This window comes from Eriocheir sinensis, chromosome 51, assembly GCF_024679095.1.
Source record: "Eriocheir sinensis breed Jianghai 21 chromosome 51, ASM2467909v1, whole genome shotgun sequence".
NCBI classification, from domain to species: Eukaryota; Metazoa; Arthropoda; class Malacostraca; order Decapoda; family Varunidae; genus Eriocheir; species Eriocheir sinensis.
Window position 1 is genome coordinate 6,846,067 of NC_066559.1, and position 22,043 is coordinate 6,868,109.

The 22,043-nt window shown below is 44.5% G+C and overlaps 2 protein-coding genes and 1 long non-coding RNA gene across 4 annotated transcripts in view; 1 reads left to right on the forward strand and 2 right to left on the reverse strand.

The window, feature by feature from the left end:
* LOC126982610 (ras GTPase-activating-like protein IQGAP1) overlaps positions 1–4,479 on the forward strand; it is a 56,802-nt gene extending 52,323 nt beyond the window's left edge. For both annotated transcript variants that reach the window (XM_050834802.1, XM_050834803.1), the window contains 5 exons: positions 25–219; positions 752–908; positions 1,439–1,563; positions 2,044–2,272; positions 2,613–4,479. In XM_050834802.1, coding sequence (XP_050690759.1) covers positions 25–219; positions 752–908; positions 1,439–1,563; positions 2,044–2,272; positions 2,613–2,732 — 826 coding nt within the window. In that variant the 3' untranslated portion in view covers positions 2,733–4,479. The remainder of the gene's footprint in view (positions 1–24; positions 220–751; positions 909–1,438; positions 1,564–2,043; positions 2,273–2,612) is intronic.
* On the reverse strand, positions 62–5,511 carry LOC126982616 (uncharacterized). Its single transcript, XR_007735270.1, has 4 exons — positions 4,497–5,511; positions 1,288–1,471; positions 739–968; positions 62–209 (listed from the first exon to the last, which is right to left on the reverse strand). It is a non-coding gene; the product is annotated as an uncharacterized LOC126982616 (long non-coding RNA).
* A 2,373-nt stretch (positions 5,512–7,884) lies between these two features.
* LOC126982617 (glucose dehydrogenase [FAD, quinone]-like) overlaps positions 7,885–22,043 on the reverse strand; it is a 33,796-nt gene continuing 19,637 nt past the window's right edge. The window contains exon 13 of the mRNA XM_050834809.1: positions 7,885–8,762. Coding sequence (XP_050690766.1) covers positions 8,627–8,762 — 136 coding nt within the window. The 3' untranslated portion in view covers positions 7,885–8,626. The remainder of the gene's footprint in view (positions 8,763–22,043) is intronic.

Genomic DNA, 22,043 nt, shown 5'->3' on the forward strand with positions numbered 1-22,043 from the left:
TTTTCTAATTTGTTCTGATGATAGAACCAAGCAGCTGTTGGTGGATGTGATCCGCTGTGTTGATGGGAATGCCATCGGGGAGCTGGTAGTCAGCCCAACGCGAGGCCCTGATGAGGAAAAGTATCGCGCCATCATGCTGATACGAGCGCAGCAGGAACACCAGGCCAAGCTCAACCACGCAGCACTCAACCGCTCTCCATCCTTCCTTTCTGAGACCAGGTAAGACTGTGAGTTAGATGAGCCCTGTGTGAGGTTAATATGTGATAAAATGTAAGAAGGCATAGACAATAGATTATTAAACTAAGGTTATCTCTTTCAGTGATGTGTAAATGAAATGTTTATTGAGATAAAGTTAGTAAGACACAAGTGTCATAGTGGCCAAGTTTTACTTTGCTTCAGTTCCAAACGGTTTAAAAAGATTTTCATCCATCACTCAGTCTTATTGTCAGTTGTTTTTTTGATTCCTATAGGGTATGTTCACCACTTCGTATGCACCTTTGCATGTGATATTCACATATAGGAAAACAAGTACATACTGTGGAAAAATTTCCAACATAAATTCAGTATTGTCAAAATTAGAATTGTTCATCAAGCTTTATTTTGAAATCAGTCTTATACATCAGTTTAATTTTTTAGAATGCATTAATTACTACCCACTAATAGTTCTATAAGAATGATGTTTACAAGTTGGGGAACACCTTAACACAGTGTGTATGAGTAATACGAGTTAAGGAGAACCTGCCTTTGCCAGGGTGAGTCTGCATGAGGTGAAGACACGCCTGAGCCACAATCTGCGGCGCCTGGAGAACCAAGGCCTGGCCTCCCGCACCACCAACTACCAAAGCCTCCTGAACGCCATCGCAGCAGACATAGTGAACCAGCGGCAGCACAGGATATCCAGGAGAATGGTACGTGGTCCTGCCCTTGATGCCGCATGTCACCATAATTACAGTTGTTGTTTGATACATCTGTTAAGATTATTGTCCCCTTGATCTTCATTGTCTGCATTAGTATTACATGTACATTAGTTTCATCACTAGTTCTGTCACTCAGTTTTCTTTTTTACTTTGTTATTTGCATATTAGCCAAGAACATGAATGAGAAATCATGTTACTTTAAAGAATTAGTTGCTTCTAGTAAAGAGTTTTGCATTGTTCATCTTTTCCTTTGCTTTTGATCTATCCTTTTTATATCTGGTGATGCATTTATATACAGTATTTATATTTTCAATTTTGCCTCTACCATTAAGCTTTACATGCATTCTAAGGAAGTAACAAGCCCAAGTACCTTTAAGGGAGGAAATGGAGCATATGTAAAATATCTGGACACCTCTGTGGCTATTGAGTATGTACTTAACATCTTTGCTTAACCTCAGCTTCCTGAGGAACACATGGAATTCCAATATTTTTTCTTATGAATAATATCTTTCCCCTGGCAGGAGTTACAAAGACTTCTTGGGACTGCCAAACAGCTGGAGAACAAGAAAGCATTCTATAAGGAGCAACTACAGTCCTATCAGACCTACCTCAAGACCTGCCTTTCAAACATTGCTGCTAGAAACAAGTGTGTGAATGAATTCTTTCTTTTTTAATCCTTACACATTTTTGTGTATAGATATGACAAAATCATGGTTATTGTAACTGTTAAGAGAATACTTTATAATGAGGAGTATATGTAAACAAAGTAATTCCCATTCTTTATTTTTACCATGAGAGGCAGCCTTCTGTCATCTGTTATCAGTTTCAATCATTTGCTGATAAATATAAAAAATACATGCTCACATAATTATTTGAACCTGCAAGTTGTAATATATATATGGGGACATTCTGAGTGAGTGCGAAGCACCATTATCTGGCCCCCGACCAACTTCCCAAAGCGGGTCAGGTAGTTATAGTTCAAGGTGGCGACATCCGTCAACCTTCTCGTAGGAAAGCTGTGCATGAAAACATCAGTTTTAATCAAATGCCGGAAACAATGGGTGGCAGGTTTATCACATAAAAAGTCGGAAAGAAAAAACATAATTTGGTAACTTTTCTATCACAGAAATGTGCACCAGAGCCTGAATGGAAACAAAGGACGCAACAAGCAGGCCCTGAAGTACACTGCTGCTAGACTCATGGAGAAGGGTGTCCTGCTGGAGGTGGAGGATTTGCCTGATTGCCAGCAGAAGAACCTCCTGTTTGAGATCACCCCTCTGGCCACCACAGGCGTGTTCCACATCCAGGCCAAGCTGATGGGTGTCACTATGGAGAATGTGGAGATTGATATTCAGGTGAGTGAAGCTTCACCTGCCCATGTGTGAGGAAAGTCAGTAACTGAGTGGGTTATTCAGGCGGAGACAATATAACAGGTCCTTAGCAGGATGGAAGTAGAACCACTGAGGAAAGTGTCACAATGTGTAGTTCAGATATATGAATTACTAACCAGAGATAAAAGATTTTTTGGGAAAGTGAATGTAGGCTGCATAGAACTGTGTTACTGTTAGAAATTCTTTAAGGTTGCTCAGATGTGGGAAGACTAGTCATGGATGGAATGGTCTTTTGGTCTGCATTTCCTCTGCAGGTAAGAACAAGCAACCTCAGTTTAATTAGATAATTTTTGTTTCTGTGCAGGAACTTCTTCAGCTGCAGTATGAGGGTATGAGTGTCAAGAAGATGTTCTCCAAGGTGAAGGTGAATGTTAACTTGCTACTGCATCTCCTCAACACCAAGTTCTACTCCAAGAAGAAGTAAGGCCAGTCTGCTGACCAGACACCTGCAGCCTGGTAGATTTCTTTCCTTCAAGGAGTACAAAGGGTTTTGCTTTCTGTGTCCTACTTTTATAGTCATTGTTACCACATGTGTCTTCCTATATTCCTGTTTTCTTCAGCATCAGGTAGTCATTTTATTTGAATGCATTTCTTGGCTTTATTTTCTGTGTATGTATGTGTTTGTTTGTATGTGTTTATATTCTATCCATATAATTTTCCATATATATACGTGTCCATTTTAAACATATCATTTGATATATAACCTATTTTTACATGTTGCAAAGATATTACAATAACAGGAACTTTGTTGCCTGTCTTTGGAAGTATAAAACTGTAGTCACATTTGACAAGAATATGTTTACAGTATTTTTAGTTTCATCATCTATATGCTTATCACATACTTTCACATCATTTTCATAGCATAGTTTTTTTTTTATTGTTTTTTTTTTTTTGTCCCGCGAGATTTACAAGTTCAAATGTGTGGGTGGATGGATATTCACTATAATTATTACATAAGCATGCTAAGCTACACTCATATATACAGTGGTGCTATTAATTTTAGGATAAAGAGAGGATTGAACAGCTCTCAGGCTGGAGAGTTGAGTGTGGCTTATATGAACGCAGGAACATTCTATCGTGCCATAGGTCTAAGGAAGGGAAATAGGAAAGGATGAAGTTCATAATCAATTGCTTGTTTTAAGGTTAGAGTATTTCATCTTAGAGCAGTAGATGCAGTGGAGATCTTCCCTCTCATTTTCCCTGGCTAACCATTACTTCCGAGGGCTCAGATGGATCTCCTGGGACCTTTTAGTGATCTGTGCATAATCAGTAGTTAATGGCTTCATATTTTCTAGCCTAGGTTAAGAAGGGACTGCATTTTATAACATTAATTGTTGTCTTTTGTTTATTTTTACTCCCTAGTACCCCTGTGTAATATCTCAGGCTCCTTTAACTGTCATGCTGATTTTCTCTCAGGTGAAACAGGAGTGTGAGTTGACTCAGTCCTGTAAGGGTCACCAGTGATTGATGGTGAGATAGGACAGCAAAAAAAAAGTGCTTTGATCCAATTTGCCTTTTTGCATAAGTTTACACTGCTGTGATAGACAATTTCAGTATTGTTTGTTAAACAGATGCAACAAATTGACATGACTACTATTTTCCATTCCTGCCACCATGACAAGCTCAGATGTTTAGGAGGAATAAGCGCTATATAGTATATACCCACTTCCCCTCCCCCTCCCCTCGGTATGATTTGTCTTTCACTTAGAGGCAGTGTTTCTTCTCATCACACAACAGTTCCCTTTCATTGTTCTAGTTACTGTAAGATATCTTGCAGAGCAGCATAAACTGTACCTCAGCTGGTATTTTTCTGTGAGGTACTCTTTCGTTCTATCTCTTAATTAGTTATTTGCTGGAAATCTTAACATCTTCACTATGAATCTTGGAAGGGAAGCTCTGTTGTTGAGGTTCAGTCCCTGCAAGCTGAGTGTAAAGTGAACGTTTTCTTAGTATCCTCCTGTATGGTTCAGTTCTTTACATGATGAATAACTATTTTATTGTAGTTTGTACCTCAAGGGTTCCTAAGAATTTGCATGATTTATTTTAGCTCCTAGTTATCCATTATTTTACATTCCTCACCATTATGCAATAATAAGAGACAGAAATATTTACCATATATTACCAATGTAATTTTTAAGTAATGTACAGTAAGAAAATTCATATGAACAAGATTTGGAATTATTTTTACCTCCAAATTTAATTTTTTGCTTGATCCATCAGGCTTGGTTGAGGAGTGCAGACAGGGGTGTCTAATGTGAAACAAAGTTGTCGAGTCCGTTTTGGCATTGGCTCCCACGGGTCCATTTCTCCCCTCTGGTCTGCCACACAGTCCCAACACCTATTTTTTCCCCTCATATGTTACCTATAGCTTACATATGAGAGGAAGAGATAGGTGTTGACAGAGCAGAGGGGAAGAAAGGACCAGCGGGAGCCTACACCAGACCGACCTCAACATATTTGGAAGACTATAGGCTGTTGTAGGTGAAGAAAAGTTACTTCCAAACCTCTGGGTAGAGGATTATTAGATATACCCTTGGAATTTTCACCATTTAGTGTGGCCTGAAAGATACACCACACACCTGGTAAGTTTCAGTCATAATGGGTTAATATATATGTTTACAAGTACTTCAGAATCCTACCTAGTATAATGTGTAATTGGTGCCTGAAAAATGCCGATGTTAACAACAAGATAATTTATGAAATATTAAAATAAATGCATGAAGGATCATTGGTGCTGACACTCAAGGACTCTGCCATTTTCTTATCTGAGGTTCTATCCTTCCTTAGCCGAAATAGAAAGTAAAATTTTATAATGATGTGAGTAATATAAAGCTCACTTTATAGGAGTTAATAAGTGCTTGGTGTGGTGAGCTAACCCTTACAAAATATTGCACAACAGCATGCCAGCGTCATCCCAATGCAGCTGGACAAGCCAACTCTTACACCATCAGTTATAGTGGTTGTGGAAAATAATCCATTTTTTTTGTATGGCATATTATTATCATTGATTTGTTGGTGTTCATTTAACCCGTGGGCTTCGGCTATGGGAAAGCCGGGAAGTGGCCGAGAAACGGCAAATTACAGTCTTGTGACGCGTGGCATCTAGCCGAGAGTCGCTTGTTGTTTACTTTAGAGAATTTGAAAAGTGAATACTGTGTGGATAGCTAATTCAATCTGCCATAACCTTACAGCACCACCTATGACAAAAAAGCCCATCTCATGATCACTCACCCACCACTGTGACCTAGAGGATGTATGGTGGGTTGCTCTATGCCACCAACGCCTAAAATTAGCTCGAATTAGGGGTTTTATGGTGAGCCCTTTTTAGGGTCCACCGTACCACAGCCACGACTCGTGAAAGCCCAGAAAAGGGTCTGCCGACGTTCTCGGGTTAATTACAGAAGCAGTGGTAATTCATTACTGCAGGATTAAGATTAGCAGCTCAATGAAGAGGATTTTGATCGTCTTTCAAATCCTTGCTGTGGCAACTCTTAACTTGGCCAGTTTAAAATCACCAGCCTGTCCCTTTTAATAGTAGCCAGTGACGAAAGCACACCTTCAGATCTGTGCTCCAACTTGATTATTTTCATATTTTGAGAAGCATATTTTAGAGAAAAGGCCAGAGAGATAGGAGCAGGTAACTTACCACCTTTGATTTAAGTGGATTCCCTGCCAATTTTTTCCACAGTGGTGAAAATATCATACGGCATATCAGCGCATTAAGAAATGACACATGAAGGGAAAGGAAGCCACTGCGTCTATGAACAGTTTCTTGAAATGCGGTGCTAATTCAAAGACAAATACGGTGGAATCTCGGGTCACGAACGCCTCTCATCACGAACAAGAAATATCTTTGGTGACGAACGGTGTCGAGTTACGAACACGCAAGCCGGCAACATCGTGGAGTGACAAGCTGGGAGTATCGGCAGGAGAGCGTCAGTTGCTGTGTAGCTTTCGCTAAATACACAATATGGAAAGGGACTCCCCTTCCAAACAATAACATCTCTTCCATTTCCCTTCCTCACCACCTTCCATGTATTAAAGCTTGTGTCACACGAGGCCTTTTTCCTCCAACTGCGTTGGTGATAGGGGTAACCGGCAACTCCAATTCTTACGGGTGTGCGTGTTACAAGTTTTCAGGTGGTTATTGAGGTTGATACGTTGTTGGTTTTTAGGCTCGGACTGTTACCTCACTCATCAGGGCCGGTGTTACCGTGGCCTGCTTCACAATTCAAGTTCAGTTGGTGAGATAACAAAATAGCCTTTACTTAAAGTGATGTAGATACAATAGGGCGAGCGGAAGCCTTAGTTTATTTCAGAGTTCTTGTCCTTTGTCTTTCTCTCTCTGGTATATTAAAAAAGTGTTTCAGTTTATACTATATTTACAGTCTTAAACTATAATTACACAGTGAGCGGAGTCGCACTAAAAAAGAAAGGCACACTCAAATCAAAGGCGACCGTCTCGTGTCGACGCCCGTCTTCTGCTCCCTCGGTGCTTGGCGCCGAATTGGGTTACTTCGGTACGCCCACGGAAAAATCGTCACTTGTTGGCGGTAACCGAGCGCACATCTTGCCACGCCGGCACGTACCGGCTAGCGGCCAAAAAAGCCGCAGCCGACAATAACTTTCCGAGAGCTGCCCGGCAGAATTCTTGATCACGAGAAACCGTGCCGAGACGGTACAATGTTCTTCATTACCGTGTCTCTGCCGTCTCTGTCTCTGCACGTACCGGCTCTTGCCGGACGCGTATCGGCATTTACCAGGTCAAAATTTCTCCCCCCGGCTTCCGCACGGTTTGAGTACTGTGCCCTAGAAATGCGCACGGCAAGTGCCGGTGCAAGTACGGTGTCCGTCGCTGCGCGACGGCTGTTACTCGTGTCTGTGGCGGCGGCGGAGGCATCCCAACCCCCGTAACGAGTTTTCAATTGCTCGCTCCTCCTTACAGGGCCGCCTTTCGGCCTAAGCCTTGTCCTCTATTAAGGGGTAAATCTTTACGACGAAGACGATCACGCCTGCCCGGGGGGCCCGTGTCTCCGTCGCTGCTCGCCCGCTCATACAGGGAAACAGTGGAGGTTTTAAAAGTGAACTGTTGGCAAATATATAATGCTATCGATTTATTTATTTTTTTTTTTATTTTTTTTTTTTTTTTAGTACTAACTGGAATGGTGCGTAGCCTACAATTTAGCGATAATATATTTTGGTTTTGCGCAACTTCACCGATCGAAGCTGAAGGTCACCTGCTCTGCCTGCTTTTTTTTTTTTTTTTTTTTTTTTTCCATGGCCTGTGGCGAAATTTGTGTACATGTTTTTACTTTCTTACGACTCTTGTTCTCGCTCAGTCTTGTATACCAGCTGATCGAATCCCAAATATTTATATCTCACCTCTATTGTTTTGTTTTTCTTGCAATATACGCCGCATTCGTGAGCGGTTGTTTTTTTTGGCGTTTCTTCTTTTCCGAACTTCATATGTGTTTCGCTTCCGTCGCGTCTACGTGCTGTCGACGAGTTCTATTGGAAAGGTTGTTGGAATAGGACTCAACTTCTCCCGCACAGCACTGTATAAGGAACACTTTTGGGTTGTGTACGTATGGAAATGTACAATGTCGATGTTTAAGGCGGGTTTAATACAACTAACAACAAGAGCAGCAGCAGCAGCAGGAACATCACCACCACCACCGCCACCAACAGCAACAAACACAACAAAACACCAATAAAAACAGAAAGCAACGTACACAAAAAAAAACAGGAAACCATGTCAAGGATTATATTTATAAATAATTCAAGTTACCGGCCAGGAACAAAATCATGTCCAGCCACGAATGCCCTGAGACGCCGAGTAGAAGACATCTTCCGGAAGGCTTCCATCGAGACATACCCAAGTGGGGGCGTGCCAAGGCGAAGGACAAAGTCAAGGCGTCAGGAATAATTATGAGTCAAGGAATGGCGTTAAGGCAAAGAACAAAGGGTCCAGTCAAGGCTCGCTGAGGACATCGTTGCGTCGATGCGTCGGTGACAAGGCTAAGCACATAAATAAATACATTCTTGGCCTGCCAGTGCAAACATTGGCAGGATAATGGAGCCTCCCTTTGGGGGTGGATGATAGATGGATACCTGGGGAAGGTAAACCGTGGTAGCCTGGATGTCACATTGGTCCTGTGCCCTGTGTAACGGTTTGTACCCAACATACCCTCAAGGGCCAGTCAGTGAGACGGAGATGAGCATTGAGGCCACGCGCAGCTTACTGTGTGCCCTAACTTTACCTACGGTATTGTCAGTGTCATAGAAAAAATCAGTGACTATATAGTAAACACACAGGCTTCACGCCCGCCACCGCTGTTTGATGAGGTCTGCGGCGCGCTCGGCCACCATGATGACGGCCGCGTTGGTGTTGCCCGAGGTGACGAAAGGCATCACGGAGGCGTCCACCACGCGTAGGCCGGACACCCCGCGGACCCTGGGGGGGAGAATGGGGGGTGAGTGTGTGTTCTGTTGGCCTACAACACCACCACCACACCAGCCATGTTCCCTGCATGTGGGAGGATGAAGAAGTAACCCAAAGATAAGAATAAACAGCAATGGGGTGAGGTGAGGGAATGGAGAGGGTTGAGGGTGTAACTTTTTGAAAGTAAAGAACTGGAGTCACATAGGCAATCCACAGACCCAGAGCGGGGATGGGAAGGGATTAGAAAAAATGGTGGTATTGCTGTTGGTGTGGCTCCCAATGTTATGTATCCTTTTATTGTACTATTGATGTTTTTTATACCGTTTTTTATTAGTTTTCTTTGTCACTTCTCCGTTCTGTTCTCTATCCATGTATCACAGTCATTAAGTAAGGCAGGGAGTATAACCGACTTGAAGATCTCAGTCGTCTTTTTGAGGCTATATACTCTTTTAAGTGAACTAATCCATAACACCGTGAGCCAAGCCAGTCCGTTGTCAGACATCTTGACGTGCCCCGCCGTTGCGCTGCACTATATCAAGGCATGTGAAATTTTCCCAGATCTCAATGTCATCGCCATACACATGGATAGAGTACATCTGTACCATGATCTTGGCTCAAGAGACTTGGAGTCCTAAAGGATTCACTTATTTATGCAGTGCCTCGTGAGTCGTCAACAGAACTTCCAGCGACTTTGTGAGGATTACCGCATCTCAGGGGATGTCCTCTAAACCTATCAACAGTGGTGTCCCACAGGGCTTTGTCTTATCTCCCACTCTTTCTGTTGTTCATTAATGACCTTTCCAAAACAAACTCCTATCCACTCGTACGCCGATGACTCTACTCTGCATTATTAAATTTCTTTCAACAGAAGACCCTCCCAACAGGAACTACAAGATTCTAGACTGGAGGCTGCAGAACGCTTAACCTCAGACCTTGCTATCATTTCCGATTGGGGCAAGAGGAACTTGTTGCCTTTCAGTGCCTCAAAAATTCAATTTCTCCACCTATCAACTCGACACAATCTTCCAAATATCTGTCCTCTGTTCTTCGACAACACTCAGCTGTCACCTTCCTCTACACTAAACATCCTCGGTCTATCCTTAACTCAGAATCTCAACTGGAAACTTCATATCTCCTCTCTTACTTAAGCAGCTTCCTCGAGGTTGGGCGTTCTGAATCGTCTCCAATTGTTCTTTTCCTCCTCCCCCCCTTCCGCGGCCCCGCTGCACTCCACTTTCTACTCTAGCTCATCCCTATACTTTCCAAATACTTTATGCAAGAGTTAACCAGCATCTTCATTCCTTGATCCCTTTCACTGGTAAACTCTGGAACAACCTTCCCTCGTCTATTTCCTTCTGCCTACGACTTGACCTCTTTCAAGAGGAGAGTATCAAGACACCTCTCCACGTGAAATTGATCTCTCTTTTGACCACTCATCTTTACTTGCTTTTGTACGAGCAGTGATTAGCGGACTATTTTTTTCTCATTTTTCTCAATGTCCTGCTTCCTTTACTGTAAAAAAATAAATGAATAAATAAAATAAGATAAAAGTCAGTGGCCCTGGTATTGCCATTAGATGCTAAGCAATGAATTTCGCTCGGAGCGGAGTCTTTTCGTGGCTCGATAAGCAGGTCAGAAGTGATCTGCATCGAAACTACCTCTTTATGGCTCGTAAGATACTTCGTGCTGGGGATGTTGGGTGTGCCCTCCGTCAGACGTTTGGAATGCAGTAGAGCCGATGGATGGACAGTGTTTTGGCGCCCTCCAGTCTGGTGTGTAGTCAGATAAAAAGTTATCTTCCACCAAAAATATTCACCTGTTTTTCGTGTTACTCATTAGCCGTCGTGTGCGTACTTTGCCGCCTCCAGAAGGACTTGACTTAATAGATTTTCTTTCAAAGCAAAGGTATTTGCTACACCGTAAATTCTTCTAATTCAATTTTGCTTTTTATTCCCACGGACTTTGGTACCCAGTAAAATCTTGCATTTTTTTATGCATTTTCGCTTTCACCGAGAGTATCTGTAAAGGCAGGCAGTAGAGAATGAGGGCAGATAATGAAAAAAAGATGAAGACAGACAGAAGAGAATTAAGGCAACCAAATAAACGAAGGCAGAAAAACGAAAAACTAAAGGACAAACAAGAAAGGGCAAACAAGAGGTTATCCGTGGCTTTGCAACTTGCACTTTTCTTCCTTGTGCCGCAAGATCATGTCCCTTCGCCTCTCACCTGAGCTGATGATCGACGACAGCGAAGGGGTCCGAGGCGGGGCCCATCTTGCAGGTGCCCGCGTAGTGGTACATGGTTGTGGTGAGGTGGCGGACGTAGCACCCCCAGTAGGGGTCGCTGCCGTAGGGGTGGCCAGCACACTCCGGCAGCGGCTAGGGTAGAAGGGATAGTATAAGTAACAGCAGTAGTAGTAGCTGTTGGTGTTTTATTAGTAGCTGCAGCAGTCGTGGTACCTTTGTGATCATCACCATGGCTCCCTTATTTACCTTATCGTAGAAGTTCGCTCCCAGATCGTACTGGAAGGCAGAGGTGTTCCTGAGAGCGAGTGCCACCTTGATACCTGAAGGAAACAGATATACAGATGAGAGAGAGAGAGAGAGAGAGAGAGAGAGAGAGAGAGAGAGAGAGAGAGAGAGAGAGAGAGAGAGAGAGAGAGAGAGAGAGAGAATTAATTATTCCCACCACTAGCATCATCACTATATCTGTATTCAACTATTAATATGTCCTTAATGAGCTGAGTTAGTCTTGATGTAGTGAAAGTATGTCCATTTTGCTTTCTGAAGTCAATACCATTAGTCGTTTGTCTTCCTTGACAATGGTGACGTTAGTGATTGCTCTAGGAGTGATTTACTTTCGTCCCTCGCCCACCAGCAGCCAATAGTAGGTCTTGCTTGAGTTGCGTCTTGAAGACGTGAGAATGTTGATGAATTTGTGACAAGCAAGAGGTCTGTCGTGAAGGATCAAGTTCCTGAGCCTTTCTGCTCCTGGCGGTAGCACTGCCACTGGTGCTTTATCCTGTGGCACTCGCTAGAGGCAGTCAAATAGGCGCACTGGAAGCCCATTAAAAGCAGTGTGGTGCTCAGTGCTAACTCAGCTTACTCTACTTATTGTGAGCCTGATAAGATCCATCTATACTCAGTGACTTGATACTAGTGGACGCTCGACTGATGATCTTGGCCTACTGATTGAGCAACTGTCATACAAGAACAGACAAGAAATAAACCACAAGGGAAGGACGCTGTAAGAGCAAAAAAAGGAAGTGCCAAGTTCACCGACCACTTCCTTCAACAACTAGCCTCATGGGACGCCTGCAGGACTGGCCCGACACGATTTACGGGACGCGGCCCCGTTTCAAGTTTGAGGCGCCTCCGCCTTCCGGGGACGCCTTATTTATTTATGTATTTATTTTTGCCAGAACAGCGTTAACCTCTAATGGACCTTTCAATTAGTCAACTGTTGCTTTCATAAGAATTGTTTTCTAATGGAAACAGTTATGCTCATGTTGCTGAGTGCTGAGGAAAGGTAAAAATGGTGTTTATCAAATGTTCTCTTGCTTCTTTGCTGGCCGGTCAACTCAGTCTCCTTATTAACTTATTACTTAAACATATGTGAATTGCTTGTGGTCCCTTATCTTGTTCTCTAAAATATTCATGTAATTATTTCATTCTCGCATCTTCATTATGATTAGGCGCCGTCGCCGCCCCGGTCCACTGTGCCCCGTCCTGTTTTTACTCCCCCTTTGTTCCCCTGCCCCGCGAGACCCTGCCTGTGACCTCTGTCAAAGCCTTCGTCCAGCAATACCACAGTGCCCCGGCGCTCTTTGAACTATCCCCCGTACTGCCTTGTCTACGCGGCAACTTGATCTTCTCTCCACTTTTCCCAACCTCTCTCTAGTTCTCTCAGCCCCGCCTCTCCCCGCCTCGCCTCCCCAGCAGCCCATCCCGCCTCTCACCGTCCACCAGCGTCGCCACGTCGTCGGGGTGGCTGAGGTAGGCAACGTCCACCACGGGCGGATCCCGCGGGTCCCTGGAGCGGAGGGTCAGTGAGCCGCGGCTCTTGGGACGCAGCAGGATGGTCTTGATGGTGATTCCTTTCTGACCGAGAATTTCCCCGAAGTAAGATTTAAATTTCTGTCGAGCAAAGAAAAATGTTTAGCTTGAACACTGCCAAGAGACGATTTCTCTGCCTGTAGTCACGGCACCCTTCCAGCTGATCAGGCAATCCACCTAAACATGAAAAAGTTTCAGTTACACGACGAGAAATTGAGTCCCTTATTCTCTGTGACGCGTGAGTTATATTACGTTTGAATGAATTAGGTGCACGATTATAGGAACCTAAAGATAAATTAAGTTTAAATAAGTGATTTATTTTTGTCCTTGCCCAGTATATATCAAGAGATTAATGTGTAATCTTTATATTGATACTGAAAAACATTTAGGATGATGATTTGGTGCTATTAAGTACAGTTTTGTTTGTTAATAATATCAAACCAAATCAGGTAGAAAAACCTGAAGAAAAAACATTGGCTGTTCTGCACTACTTTGTCAAGCACACTAAGTGGCGTGGAACTCCCATATTATTAGGAGTGGTCAGGGGCTCAGGATCGGTTCAAGGACGTAAGAGCGCCTGGATTACCAATTATATTGTCTTTAGGTGTGATGAATGAATGGCTCACCTGATCAAAAACGTCCTCACCGTTAGGCAAAGGAGGCGCGCTGCTCTCGACATTTTCTTGTTCATCTTCCCAAAAATGGTAAAAGGTTTAGCATTGACAGTGTGAATAAAGCTTTATCCTCACCAAACTCTGAAATTAGCAAAGGGAAGAGTGAGTCCCCACATATAATGGAAAACAAGAAGCCATTCTGGAAACACCTACGAAAATGTTGATGATAATCCTGAAACGAATCTTTTGTTGAGCGCCTGTAGGGAGGGGCCCAACTTGCTGCAGCACAGACCACAGGCGCCGATTTCTGTGAATGGGGCGGAGCTAGTGTGACGTCAGCGAGATCGGCCTATGCAGTATATAAAAGTTGGCCCCAAAAATAATCGTTTTCTTTCTTTTTTCTTTGGTGTGGGAAACTTTATTTTTTTACGAACGCAAGAGAGAGAGAGAGAGAGAGAGAGAGAGAGAGAGAGAGAGAGAGAGAGAGAGAATAATATAGTTTAGCGTTTCCCCTTTCGTAAAAAAATACACAACCCAAAGAACTCTCTCTCTCTCTCTCTCTCTCTCTCTCTCTCGCGCGCGCGCGCGCGGCTCGGACCAAGAATGAGAGACATATTTGTCTCTCATCCCTTGGCTCGGACCCTCCTAGACCTAGCTGACGTCACGGCTGCGCAGAACTTACAAATTTTGGCTGGGCCATGGCACAGACCACCAGCAGCAACCAAACACTGTGTAAGGACCGAATTTTCTCTTTCCTATATTCCCATATGACCTCTGCGTGTAACAAAAGTCACGAGAAATTAATCTAAACAAGGAAAGGTGTTGCCGGCGCCGGGAATCGAACCCGCGACCTGCGAGACGGCCAGAGAGGTACCCCACTCGCTGAGTGAGTTAGGGGAGGCTCACCCATCAGGCTTGTTTCGGCACCACAACTGAGGCCGTTTTGCAATCACCAGTGTTCGCTTTACCTATTGCGCAGCGGCTCTATCCTCCTGTAATGCAATATATTTCAGCAACAGATTTGTCTTTCTTCAGGTCTGCTAGACGAGGACAAACTTTTCCTTCTTAATGGGTCGGGTGATAAATTCGTCATCCACCCATCGCAGATGACTGTGTCTACTGACGAATAGTCTTCACTCACAACGGGGTCAAAGGTCAGCAAGAAGGAAGTGAATATCGCGTTAGACTGATGGTTGACTTTCGCACGAATCTCATGCCGTATGAACTTACAGTACACTATACCACTTCGGTGCATGGAACTTACGTAAGCGTCGAGGTTGTAGAAGGACGAGGCCAAGACTACGTCGGTGGCGAGGCTGGTGCTGACGAAGAAGAGCTGAATGTCGGGCCAGAGCGGGTCCCCTCTCGGGCTGGCCTTGACCCAGGCGTTGTGGAGGTTAGCCGCTGGCCGCGCCAAGGCACCTGTCGCCGAGCAGACGTATCTCTTGATAGGGTCGTGGTAGCAGTGGTTAACACTTCCCTGCGCCATTTACTTAACTCACTCACTACCTGTAAATACTGTCTGCCTGCTTGAATGGACGCATCTTGAGCAATGTTTTCAATGTTTCATGACTGACACGTAATGCGTTTTCTCATAGCAAAACTGAAGAATACTGACTAGCCTTCCTTTATTTAAGAGCTGTAATTACTGTTGTGCAGCGCTAAGCGTAAATCTCACCTTAGCCAGCCCTGAGACAATGTTTCTTGACTGACCTTCTCTGCTCTTGATGTACTGAAGGAAATCGTTGAGTGTGTAGGGCAGGACAGAGTTCTTGCCGCCTTTGGCCCGAGGAAAGGTCCAGCTGAGGCCATTGAGGCACACGTGGTCATGCAGGTTTTGGCCGACGCCCGGCAGGTCCTTCACCACCTTCACCTGCGGGCAGCAGGGCCGTGTTAACCAAAGTGTTAACCATAGGGCACACCGGGCGCTTGCCGCGGGCCCATGCTTTGAACACACTTTTTTTTTTTTTTTTGAGGGGGGAGGGCAGATTTTTGGAAATATTTCAATATGACAAGTAGAAAAACAAACAGTAACATATCGAGGAGGGTCGGGGAGGCATTGCCCCAAATGTATTGCCGCACACCGCCCGTGTCGGCACCACCCACTGCGGCGCCTCACCCTGTGCTGCTGCAGGTGCTGGCTGGGTCCCACGCCGGACAGCAGCAACAGGTGCGAGGAGGCCAGCGCTCCCGCCGACAGCACCACCTCGCGCCGCGCCGCCACGTGGACCTCCTGCAGGAGCGGGAAGGTCACCACAAACCATTACTATTACCATCACTACTACTATTACTACTGCTATTGTTACCACTACAGATAATAATAATATTAGCATAATTACTATTATAATAGAAGTATTTCTTTGAAATTTTTTACTACACTCCAGTATTCTCTGAAATTACAGTGATATGGGTGAGTGTGAGGGTTAGAACAATCGTTGAACAAGATACTCGAAGTCGGGGTGGCCGCCCAAGGGGGCTCGCCGCTCCTCACCTTGCCGTGGTGCCTCAGGCGCACCGCCACGGCCCGCCGCCTACCGTCGAACACAACCTGAGGGAAGGCGTGGCGAATTATTGCTGTTGCCGCTCAGCGCGTTGCACAAATATGACTAAAAAAATAAAAATAAAAATAACTGTCCTTGAATATTTGCATATACTAAAGTTAGCAACCTACAGCCATTATTTGGCCATTGTAGGACAAAGGCCTTTCCCGACGCCTTCCTCTTCTCTGTCTAATATAGTGCCTATTCGTACTCCATGACGCCCAGCAAAGGTTTCCATTTCATCTCTCCATATGGTTTCCTGACTCCCTGACTTTTACAGTTCCTGGGCTGCCACGCTGTTACTTTGGTTGTCCATCTTTTATGAGTTCGAATACCCAAGACCACTACTAATTTTTAATCTTTATTCGAGTATGAGCAAACATATTGACATTAATCCGAATCTCATCGAATACACTCCTTTATCACGTACATTTGCCCCCCCCCCCCCCACCACCGACACACCCACACCCACCCACCTTGGTCACGGTGGCCGAGTGCAGCACGTGCAGGTTAGGACGCGAGGCAGCGGGCCGCAGGAACGCGTCCGCTGTGCTGCTCCGCATGCCGCCGCGGATGGTGAAGGTGGCGTTCGCGGGGAAACCTGTGCGGATTGGGTCCAAAATCGTTTTGTTTGTCCGTATTACTTACAGTCCGTTCATTTTGCATAAAACTTTGGAGCGATGGCCAATGGTGATAGCAAGGACCCACTCGTGGGCAGGCTGCTTTACAGTGAAAAATGTAAAAAAAAAAAAAGTCCATGTCATCTTCTTGCCATAAATAAAATATAATAAGTTGCTTTCGAATAATATTTGAGAACTCCACATGAAGTTTCTGATATGTCTAGACCAAGGGTTCTTAACCTTTCGATGATCCCAGACCCCGATTGGATTACTCAGTATGGTCACATACCCCTTCGCTTGACTGCTGAAATCATCACCACCTAACTCTGGCTGCGCCTACAGCTCAACTATCATTCATATTCAAAACAGTGAAGAGTTGCAAGATGTTCGTGACAGGGTTGCCAAATATTTTGGGTGGTTTGATGTTTTCCCCAGGTCCCTAATTTTGGCAGATTTTGGGTGGGTCTAGAGGGCATCATAAGTTCATGAGGGGGGGGAGGGTGGCGAGCGAAGCGAGCATGCGCAGGTGGTGGAGAAGTTTTGAAAAATAAGCAGTTTTAGAGGGATTTTGAGGCCGATATATATAGCCCCCCAAGAAATTACGGCCCTGTCCCCATATTTAGAACCACACTTAATTGCTTTCCAAATATTATAATATCTATTCTAGAGAAAGAAATGTAATACAACTGAGTACTAATCTATTTTAGTCACGAAATTACTCAAATTATAAATAATAAATAGCAGTGCTAGTTATAATGCATCATTCTAACCATTATTACTAAATCAAATATATATATATATATATATATATATATATATATATATATATATATATATATATATATATATATATATATATATATATATTAATATTCAAAGATTGAGTCCCATACCCTCAGCATTTGGTTCCCACACCCCCGAGGGGTATGGATACCCCCGGTTAAGAACCCCTGTTCTAGCCTTATTAGGTTATTCTGGAGGCTTGTAGCAGCGTCCTTGGCGGGATGATTATGGCAAGAAGGCTGACAGGTTTTGTCTCAGAATTATGGGTTGTAGACTCACCATTTCGCAGCGAAGACTAATGAGTAATACAGGAATCAATGCATCGAGAAGTCAAGTTCCTTATATAATGCTGCTGGAGAAGTGGATATCACAGGCTTACCATACCAAAATACGATTGGTTGTTAAGCTATCTATAACAAGAAATAGTCTTAAAATATAAAAAAAGTACAACATCAATAGACATGATAAGAAATGCTAATGTGTCAGACGTACAGGTAACACGTTTTATTATTTATAGTTTTTTTACGTTTTCCACAGACTGGTACTGCGTCCTCCTGCCTCCTTATCGCTCCGCCTCTCCCCTTCACCGCCACTCTGATTGTATCCGGGGCGCGACCACGCCTAGAGATGAGTGTGTGTGTGTGTGTGTGTGTGTGTGTGTGTGTGTGTGTGTGTGCGCTAATCAAGATATGGGTGCAAGTGAAGGCTGCCTGAGTGATTTCTACGGGTAGCTTTAGTATTTATATTGTAATTATTTAGCCATTATTTTTATTTTTATGGTTATTATTCTTATCATTATTATTATTATTATTATTATTATTATTATTATTATTATTATTATTATTATTATTATTATTATTATTATTATTATTATTATTATTATTATTATTATTATTATTATTATTATTATTATTATTATTATTATTACTATTATTATTACTGTAATCATCATAATATCCATCATTCGTCATATTAATTAGTATAATCATTTCTATCATTATATGTAGTGGTAGCAGTAGTAATAGCAGTATAGTGTTAGTAGTAGTAGCAGAAGTGGCAATAGTAGTAGTAGTAGTAGTAGTAGTAGTGGTAGTAGTAGAAGTAGTAGTAGTGGTAGTAGTAGTGGTAGTAGTAGTAGTAGTACTGGTAGTAGTAGTAGTAGTAGTAGTGGTAGTAGTAGTAGTAGTAGTAGTGGTAGTAGTAGTAGTAGTAGTAGTGGTAGTAGTAGTGGTAGTAGTAGTAGTAGTAGTAGTAGTGGTAGTAGTAGTAGTAGTAGTATAATTTATGAAATTCATTCCAGTCTGCGGAAAATTGCATTATTAAGACAGACCTGACCTCAAACATTCACGCCCCTGCCCCATCATCGCCAAGGGAGAAAAAATATTATTTGAGTAACGCACCGAACTGCTCGAAGCCGATGGGGTCGACGAGAGGGTAGCCGAGCTGCGCCCCGGCCCTCACGAAGTGGCGGGCGAGGGTGTCCGGGGGGAACTGTGTCACGCCGAGAGGTCCGCCGCGCCCATGGAACCGCTCTGTCCGGCACACGGCGTGATGGGGTTAGTTGGCACACTCACCGCGGCGAGGCTTAGCTACAGTACTGCATTTATTTCTTTTATGGTGAAAAAGAGGCCATGAAAAATAACGCCAGCAACAAAAGAATAAAGGAAGATCCCAAAGTACTGATCAAATTATGTTAGAGTTGCCGTGATACACTCCAATTTTGAAAGAGTTTAAGTCGCACTGTAGAATTAATAAGCTTTTTTTTTCATATTTCGCCACGAAAAGGGATAAGATGATGAAGATATTGATTAATTGTTTACGGTCTTTTGCAGGAAGGCCTTGGAAGGAGTTGAGGCATGCAGATGAGTAAAAGCTCAGAAGAGTAGTGGGCATGAAAAGACCTGTATGAAAGATTGCAAAGGACGCATCCTCGCAGGACTTTTGCTTCGGAACGCCAGCACGTGCATGGAGGGGGGGGGGGGGGGGATTAGGGGAAGGAAGGGAAATTTGCTCTTGCCTGTTTCTGGTGGAGGCGTTCCGTGGTAGTCCTCAGATTTGATGAAGTAGGGCAGCACGGACTCGTAGCCCCAGCCCGGGTTCCCGAGAGCCTCCCAGGTGTCGTAGTCCCTCCTGTTGCCGCGGCTGTAGAGCATCCCGTTCACCGTGGAGCCGCCGCCCAGCACGCGCCCCTGCAGCAGCACCGCCTCCTGCAGCACGGGGCGTTGTCAGGGGGTTAGGATGAAGCTATGATACGCTTATACTTTGTTTGCGTTTGCTAATGGAGGAGGAGGAGGAGGAGGAGGAGGAGAATAAACATGGAAAGTTGGACGAGCAGGCAGCAGAAAGCCTATTGGCTCATTGCGAGGCTGCCTGCTCTCAGTGATTTAATCAATCCGTCAGGCACAGGAGTGACCTGCGAAGAGGATTAAAGCACTTCTGTACGTACTCGTGTATACATTCAGTTCACTCCCGACGCAGGAAAGTGACGATCAATGCGATTCTGAAAGGAATCGATTGTTTCCGCGCTAACTCTTTCTGCAGGAAGGCTGTTCCAGTGGCGGACAACTCTGTTCGAGAAATAACTCCTGCTGATATCTGTATTGCATCGCTGCGCTTCAATTGCTTACCGTTTTTTCTTGTTCTCGGGTTAGTCTGTAGTGTGAAGAGTTTAGAGTGATCGACGTTGCTGAACTTATTCAAGTACTTGAAGACTTCTTTTTTTTTTTACAGCAGAGGAGACAGCTCAAGGGCACACAAAAAAAAGAAACAATAATGAAAAAAAAAAGTCCGCTATTCGCTGCTCCTATAAAAAGCTCAGAGGAGTGGCCGAAGGTTTATATAGGGAAGGACAGAGGGTGCTTACAAGGACTGGGGAGGCCTCCATTACTTCAAAACTCGCGCTAGCGTGCAAGTGGCGCACATACGACTACTCCGGTACCACAAGAAAGGATTCGGCTAATCATGTGTTTACGTATGTGTTTATGTATTCAAATATATTAATAAAAACATCATAGCATTTACTATGGTGGTCATGTTAATAAGGAGAGGCATAGCTTCCTGCGTATTGAAAATGTTACGGACGCCGATTTCCGTTGACCGACAGCTCTAGACTGCAGTGTTACCAGATAAGAGTGTTTCACGGAAGGTTTCGATCTGGCATCACTGCTAGGAAGGAAAACGTTGGTGGACGAGCATACGGCCGATAGAATAAGAAACACGCACACACACACACACACCAGTAGTTAAGTAATTTTTCTGCATGATGTTTATAACCGTAACATGACTTATTAACGGAAAGGGATACATAATACATCTTATTAGCCAGATGGATGCATCTCGAGGTACCTGATTCACGATGTACTTCATTGCGCTGCGCTGCGGGGTTGTCAGGTAGCGGCGCGTGGCCGGGTGGCCGGGGAAGTACACCAGGTTGGCCATGGCTGGGATGAGCGACTCGGGGGGTGGCGGCGGCCCAGCCTCCACCAGCAGCACTCGCCACGCCGCCACCTCGGAAAGCCGCGCCGCCATCACGCAGCCGGCTGACCCGCCGCCCACTGTAGAAACATGTCACCTTAACGATTAGTGATGACCTTAGGAATAAAGCGAAACAGTCGTAAGCGGCTTTGTTTTGGGGGGCGGTGTGATCGCGGAACAGAACTAAAGGCTCCTCCCTTGCTCTTGACCAGTAATTATTAAACATGAATGCGACAAAGTCGTATTTTAAGAACTTTCCCCAGAACCTTTTTCGAGGCCTCTAGACCAGGGGTTCTTAACCTTTTTGCTTTTCCAAACCCCGACTGAATTACCCGGTATGTCCCCACAACCCCGTAGCCAAACTTTCGAAATCAGCATTAGAACCAGTATAGGTGCCGGGATGACTTCAAAACATATCCATATCTTGGTTCTACTTGACATATGGATAGCCAGGAAGAGAACAGGAAAGAAAATCATGATGATTTTCTCATATATAGTTACAGGAAAACGGCAAATGACAAGTATGCATGCTCAACACATTTATAGTGCTATTTTTATGATCGTGTCTCATACCCCCAGGGTGCATATATACCCCCTGCTGAGTCCCTATCGCGACCCCGTGTGGGTACGGCCCTTGCCTGGACATTACCCTGGCGCGCGATGGGCACTCACCGACGATGAAGTCATACTGGGCGTGGAGGTGTGCTGGGGGGGCGAAATCGCTGGACGGGGCGAGGGGCAGGACGGTGGCCAGCAGGAGCCGCAGCAGAGGCACCATGCCCGCAGTCACCAGGGTGAGCCCAGCGTTCCGCAAGACATTGAGGTCGAGTGTCATAGTTGGCGCTGAAGGAAGGGAAGATCGGGGCTTTTGGGTGAGTACGCTTTGACGAGACCTAAATTTTTTGTGTGTGATTCTGATACTTCTTGGGTGTGCTAGACGTGCCACCTCTGAACAAACGATTAGTCCTGCCGCAGGCTCTTCATCTCATCAGCTCTCCTCCTCTTACTGATAGTCTTCTACCTCTTAAATTCCGCCACCATGTTGCCTCTCTTTCTATCTTCTATCAGTATTTTCATGCTGACTGCTCCTCTGAACTTGCTAACTGCATGCCTCCCCCCTCCCGCGGCCTCGCCCCACACGACTTTCTACTCAAGCTCATCCCTATACTGTCCAAACCCCTTATGCAAGAGTTAACCAGCATCTTCA